This window comes from Ilyonectria robusta, assembly GCF_021365365.1.
Source record: "Ilyonectria robusta strain PMI_751 chromosome Unknown BGZ61scaffold_119, whole genome shotgun sequence".
Taxonomy (NCBI): Eukaryota; Fungi; Ascomycota; class Sordariomycetes; order Hypocreales; family Nectriaceae; genus Ilyonectria; species Ilyonectria robusta.
Window position 1 is genome coordinate 25,090 of NW_025764553.1, and position 7,189 is coordinate 32,278.

Consider the following 7,189-nt stretch of genomic DNA (forward strand, 5'->3'; position numbering starts at 1 on the left):
CCTGTCAACTGTTCATCGATCTTGTATTCAGATCCATAAATTAGGGAGGAGAAGATGACAGCATTTCAACTAAATTCCACTAGTCCACCGTCAACAGTGTTTCTATTAATAATTGTGTATTCGCTAACCAGCCTTTGATTGAGGCGCGAGAAATCTATATATCCCATCCCAAGTGAAACTATCTCAGAACCAATTTAATTAATGAAATCCCACTTTAGAACTTCGCAGTGAGACTCCATCCCATTCGATGAATCCTTGCAGCCATAATAAACACTGTGCCAGCGAAGCAGAAGGCGCCGGCAAAGATCTTGATACCCCTCAACCCATCGGCACCGTCCATGATGGCACCGTTAATAGGGTTAGTAGTTAAGCCACCGATACTAGAAATAAAGAATACGATGCCTGTTCTAAAACCAATCTCTTGAATAGGTGAGATCTGTGCCACTAAAGGTGCGATGAGGGAAACGTATGCGCCAGAGCAGAAACCAAAGAGTGCGGCAAAGGCGATGATTCCACCAGTGTTGCTCACAGGGATCCACAGCGCAAGGGTCCAGATAGAAGTGAGGTAGCCAACGATGACAAAGATGTTATACCGACCGACGCGGTCGCCCATGACGCCGGAGAAGATACGACCAAAGAGACTCGCGGCGTTAAGAATGGGGACAAGATACTCGATAAGGTTGGGATCCATACCAGTGGCTTGTGCCTGGACGGGAAGGTAGTTGATAGGCACGTAGATGCCATACGTAAATAGGAAAAAGCCGATAGTAAGCAAGATAAACTCGGGCTCATGGAAGGGCCTTGCGAGTTCCTCCTTGGTGATGTTCTTAGGACGGGGAGGGTGGAAAGCACGGACTGTCAAGTTGGCGACAATAAGCAGGGCGAGGAGGAGAAAGCCGCAGATGCGCATCGACCAGCCGAAGCCAACCTTTTCGATAAGACGTGTGACCATGATGGGGAATATAACACCGCCAAGACTGGAACCCGTGGCGAGAATACCAAAGGCGGCACCACTGTTAGTGCTAAACCAGCCGTGGATGGTGTTGAGCGCTGTAAAGTGTTAGTGTGAGGGCCAACACGAGAGTTGATGATGCAATGCTAACCTGGCTGGAAGATGGCAGAGACTCCCAGAGCAGAGCAAACACCCTGGGCAAGCATGATCTGATAATACTCCGTGCCGAGTGAGGTCATCATAATGCCGAATACGTGGAGAAAGGTCCCGATAAGGATAAGTTGACGAGGTCCATGTCGATCATACAGCATGCCGATGATCGGACCCTTGAGAGTCAGGTTAGCTAGTAATATCGAAAAGGAAAACGACCCTCATTACTTACCATAGCCATCATGAAGAAAATTTGCAGGGAAGGGATCCATGAGATAGTACTGGCGGAGTACTTGTTAAGGAGAGTATTCTGGTAGTACTCCTGGAAGACTCCGACACCTAGAACGAGTTAGACTTGAAGCCTGGAACGAATTGAAGGTTGCATACTGTTGATCCATCCGAAACTACAAAAGGATGTGCACCAAGCACCGAGCACGACGAGCCAGGCAGTGACACCACCATCTGGAGCATCACTCTTGTAAGGTGCGGGGGGTGCCGCCTCCTCATCGGGTTGTTCCGTGACCGACGACTTGTCGGTTAAACCATTATCTGGTTCCTGGACAGCGGTCTTCAGCGTCATGCCGGTCATCTGGGAGTCAGCCGAAGAGGCCAAGGACGCTTTGATTGCCATCTTTGTTTGGGGAGGGAGGTGGTTTAGTGCGGCTGAAAGGAGGTTAAATGGGAAAAGTGGAAGCTAGAAATCTAAGGTGGGAAGGCGTGATTTAGAAAGGAAGACCGGGGTTTATATCGTCTTTTCACAGCTGGGCCGCTTTGAGAGGCAGTCCGATGTCCGAAGAGGCTCGGCGCCGGAAGGGCGAGCGAGCGGTCTATTGCGACGGTCAAAGGTGTCGGCTCCGAGAGAATGTGTGGTCAAAAACAAAGATTCTCGGCCTTCAAAAGGGTCTTGGAGAAATGCCAGACGAATGGCCCCCTCATCGCGTCTTCGCTCTTCGGATCGGATATTGCTTGCAGCTTGGAGTAGGGTCCCTTTCGGCGCTGGCGCAAGAGTGGGAGCCGAGGCCGAAGCGCCCATCGACTTGAAGCAGCCCAGGCCTCGCCACTGTGGAGCGCCCTAACCGGAACAAGGATAAGTGTTGTCCACGAACCGGCACAGGCCATTGTTCGGTGTTTGTCTCTGCGCATGAATCAGATCAACGTGAAGGCTAATTCCGAGTCTATACTGATCGCACGCTCTCTTCTCCGACACCACGATCTTGTGGCGGCTTTTGAACCCCGAGCGTTTGGCTAGTGTCGCGATCTCGGCTCTGTTCGCGCTGATGACGAGTTCAAGCGCAATTTGGCGCTTATACAGAAGTCCCCACCACGTATATGTATGGCGCAAGGCCCCCAAGCCCAAACCAGGAGCTCTTCGGCTCGCCCCCTAAACATCAGCCGACACCGAAGCCCTCCTCTACTGCGTGTCCATTGATTCACCAACTGGCCCTTACGAACGGCGCCGAAGGGACACCGACGCATGCTCTCTACGAAGCCGTACAAACCCCTACAAAAATTACAAACAGCCTGCATATATTGATAATATGGCCTCCACGCCCCTGAGCATGGCCGGCCAGTCACGGGCCTCGCCGTCGACCGGCCGCCGAGTAGAGCGGTCCTGTGTCATCTGCCACCGCCGCAAGGTGCGCTGCGACAAGCAGTCGCCGTGTTCGCAGTGCTCCCGCGGCGGGTACACTTGCCTATACCCGCAGACCGGGCCGCCGGTGCGCCGCGTGCGGAAAACGACCATCACGGACGTGGCCAGTCGCATTTCTGAGCTGGAGAAGACGTTGATCACGGTTTCTCGTGAGCAGGAGACGAAATTGAGTCTTAGGCCTTTCAACCCAGCTCCAAGTCACACCGGTGCAAGCCAAACCGGTAGAGATTATACCAGTACAAGTCATACTAGCACAGCTTACCAAACATCTCCCGCTGTTGAGCCGCCAGGTCGGCCCGCCAGGTCGGAATGCACCGACGACAGCCCTACCGACGAGGTCTTGCTGAAGAAGGGGTCTTCCAGCCAGTATTTCAACGAAGTCCTCTTCTCTCGCGTGATTGAACAGGTGAGATCCATTAATGCCAAGCAATAAGAATGTCTAGGCGCCTGGGCTAATACCATACCATCAAAGGAACATGACGTTCGCTCGGCGCTCTCAACGCCAAGGAGCCAGTCTCCACAACAATTCACCTCATCACCATTCAACCTGATGGGCATCCTGTCTAGCAAGTGCTTCGAGCAACCGCTCACCTGCTATCTGCCCACCAAGTTAGCGGCCATGCAACTGTGGAGAGTCTATGTTGACAGCGTCGACCCGTGCATAAAGATCCTCCACATTCCTACTGATGAAATCTCCATCTATACGACCATCGACGACCCCAATAACGCATCAACCGAGGTTTTGGCCGTATGCTATGCTGTTTATTTTGCAGCGACAGTTGCGTTAGAGCCCGCTGAAGTGGCTAACTTACTTGAGGATGATAAATACTCGTGCCTTTATAAGTTCAAGAAGGGCGTGGAGCAGGCGTTTGCACGCGGCGAGTTTCTCGAGGCCCCAACTGTGGGTCTACTGCAAGCGCTTGCAATCTACTCGGTATGTGATACTCCCACTGGATGATGAGTGATACTAATAATAATTCTTGGCTAGGCCGCTGTACGAGTCCACAACTCCGGACGAGGCATCTGGGTTCTGAATGGCCTTGCCACCCGAGCTGCAGAGTCCATTGGTCTGCACAGAGACGGGAAAAAACTCAACCTATCTCCATTCGAGTCTGAAATACGCCGTCGTCTATGGTGGCACCTGGTCGCTCGAGATGGAAGAGCTGCTGAAGACCACGGTCTGAACAACACATACAGTCCCGCCCTCATGTCTGGTGTTGACTTGCCCCTCAACCTAGAAGACGTCGATCTATATCCAGAGATGAAAGAGCTGCCGCCGCCCCGTGCTGGCTGGACCCGCATGACGCTGGCTCTGGTAAATATCGAGGTTGCCCGGGTGTGCGGCAAGCTGCTGCAACCAGGTCCCGGTACTGGGACTCCGCGGGAGTTATTCCGTGCGCAGGTCGTCAGTGAGGCCAAGGACAAGATGGCCGAGGCCCTCAGCCGCTGTAACTATGTCATCCCTCGGCAGAGAATGACGATAAAAGTTGCGCAGTTGATTCTCCGAAAACTCGATCTCGTGTCCCGTCAGCGAGAGAGTGTGGACAGTTTCAGCGGGTTGGCTACCGAGGACAATCTGCTCGAGGCACTGAGCATTCTCGAAGAATCAGACAACATTTGGTCGGATGACCTCCTGCGGCCCTTCCGCTGGTCGATGCGCGCTTACCCGCAGTTTCACATGATGCTCTATATCCTGTGGTATCTCTGCGTTCGGCCGCAGGGCTCTAGCGCAGCTCGAGCGTTGGAAGCGGTTGGTTACCATCTAGAAAAGACGCGGACGACGGATGCATGTGCGACCAATGAATCTAAATGGATGGTGCTTGCAGCCCTGAAATCAAAAGCGATTTCCATTATGAATTGTTCCAAAGGCGACGATAGCCTTGGGGTTGACGGAGCGTGTTTGACGCCTCAACCTGCCGATGATAGCATGGGTCTGGTTGCATGGAAGACTGGGATGGAGACTAGCGGAGAACAGGAATTTGATAACCCGCAGGGGATACTGGATTGGAGAACCCTCTTAGAAGATTTTCAGCTAGATGCCACTGACTTGTCGATCTTTTAATTGACCTATTGTTGCATGTTCCAACAGTTGCTGTTGGCTGACTTGATTATCTCCATGTCCTTTTAACACTTCACTTAGCCACTTCTGCTGCTTACTGTGTATTGTTGGCGGCAAACAGCAAACCATCCATATATATATAGATAGGGATAGATAGATATAGATAGGCATCGAGTCTACGAGATATGTATTCGATTCGATGCGAATCCACAAAGGGCATATTCACTTCGAAGCCTGGCTCAAGGCTGGGATGAAGGGAAGCAGTTCGGTCTTGACATTGGCAGCAACCTTGACTGGGATAACCTGAGGGAAGACGAGATTGTGGAGCAACTTGAATCCCTAAGGCCAATAAGATAGCAGTGAATTGATTGTATCTGTCCGTGTATCAAAGGCTATATCTACGAGTGGGAGAAGAGGGGAAAGAAGTAAAAGCGATATTTTTCTAATAGAGGTTGGCTGTGATTAAGTAAGTACTAAGGGGATTTCCCCTTTATACTTATAGAGCGGAGAATATACGGAGCTTATATATAACAGGTCTTATATATATATCTTTACCTCAGATACTAAGGCTTACTTACTAAGTAAATAGATATATAGATTATATAATTTTAGTAGTATTATTTTTTTAGAGAAGGTATCTTATTATTAAGTATATCTAGTAGGCCTGAGTATCTAAGGTAAAGATATAGAATTACTACTATTATATATTATACTAATTTTTTATAGAATTTTAAATATATACTATAAAAATACTAATTATATCTAGCTTCTTTTTTTAATAATATTATTACTAATTAAATTAAGTCTTATTAGAATTATTTTTTTATAAAAATAAACTTATTAAGATATATTATATATATAATTATCTTTTAAAATTTCTTTTTATTATTATAGAATTCTTTTATTATTAATCTTTTTTTAATAACTTATTAAATTTCTTTTAGTTTATTTCTCTAACTAAATAAAAAATATATAGATAATATAAAAAAGATACTAGAGGATTTATATTTTATTATAAGATAAAATTAATTATATAAGCTTATCTTTTAAGTAAAATACCAGCTCTATCTTATTATACTAGAGCTATTAAGTTTCTTAATTTTAAAATATATAAATAGTATAATTATAAATAAAGATATATTACTCTACTAGCCTAGACTTAAATAAATATAAATATTATTATTTTACTATATACTTTTCTTCTAATAATTAAAGATAGTAATAAATTATAAATTTCTACTTTTTTATTATCTTATATACTAAAAAAAGGCCTAAGATAAAAAATAGAATATAAAATATTATAATTATTATAATATTAACTTAAAGCATTACTTGTAATAAATTATAAATTTCTACTTTTTTATTATCTTATATACTAAAAGAAGGCCTAAGATAAAAAATAGAATATAAAATATTATAATTATTATAATATTAACTTAAAGCATTACTTCTATCTAACTGCCCCTACTATTCTCCCCAACTAATATAATAACCTATAATCTACTTAAAACTACTAATATAATCCTAATTATAAATAAAATTAGCTTATAGAAGTATATAAAATATATTCTATACTAATACTTAATCCTCTAGAAGTATAACTTATTAAGAAGGAGTAGAATATATAAGTTAAGCTATATTAAGCAGATCTTACTGTAAGGGGACAGATCCGTCGATGTTGCGCGGAGGGAAATGCCGTGTATTGATCGTCTATTTAAAGCTGCAGAAGAAAGAAGAAGAGTCTTACCCATGGTCTCGAAGCGAGCCCCTATCTAGGTAGCTGCGAGGGCGGTGTGTTCTAGCAGTAAATTTCTCTCTAACCGGATACAGCATAGCTGTATCCCTCAATCCAAGGCTTCAGCCTGTGATACTTACTATAGATATAGTATAGAAAGATATCTTAGTTTGTAATTCCCTTCAGACTTAATATAAAGTTATAAAACTGCTTTTAAATAATATCTAGTAAAATAAGATATAAGCTGGGATTTTAGGTAATATATAAGTTAGACTTATATTTTATGAAATAGTAATATATCTATAAGTAGCCTAGTATTGCTTATTAAATATATTTAAATTTTCTGCTACTAGCTTCTATATAGAGGTAGTTTTTTTAGAATATATATAATATAATATATTATAAAAGTAACTTAATAAAGATATAATTATAAATCTATATTAAATAGAGCTTTAGGTTTTTATAATACTAATAATATATTATTTTACTAACTGCTAGTAAAAAAGATAATATATTTTTACTATTTTATTTTAATATCTACTAAAGTCTATTAGTAATTTAATTTAGATTATCTAAGTAAAATTCTCTAGCTAGTAAGTTTTATATCTTATTTTAGTTTTCTAGAAGAATATAAAATATTCT

At 43.7% G+C, this 7,189-nt stretch overlaps 2 protein-coding genes across 2 annotated transcripts; one reads left to right on the forward strand and one right to left on the reverse strand.

Moving 5' to 3' along the window:
• Positions 1 to 214: 214 nt before the first annotated feature.
• On the reverse strand, positions 215 to 1,682 carry BGZ61DRAFT_376267 (major facilitator superfamily domain-containing protein; the record flags this gene model as incomplete). The annotated part of the gene is made up of 4 exons (XM_046242487.1): positions 215 to 1,050; positions 1,104 to 1,278; positions 1,335 to 1,441; positions 1,490 to 1,682. 4 exons carry the CDS (start codon positions 1,680 to 1,682, stop codon positions 215 to 217), a joined length of 1,311 nt encoding a protein of 436 aa, XP_046093170.1.
• A 979-nt stretch (positions 1,683 to 2,661) lies between these two features.
• On the forward strand, positions 2,662 to 4,815 carry BGZ61DRAFT_376263 (uncharacterized protein; the record flags this gene model as incomplete). Its single annotated transcript, XM_046242486.1, has 3 exons — positions 2,662 to 3,159; positions 3,226 to 3,687; positions 3,742 to 4,815. The coding sequence occupies 3 exons, from the start codon at positions 2,662 to 2,664 to the stop codon at positions 4,813 to 4,815; spliced, it is 2,034 nt and encodes a 677-aa protein (XP_046093171.1).
• Positions 4,816 to 7,189: the final 2,374 nt, after the last annotated feature.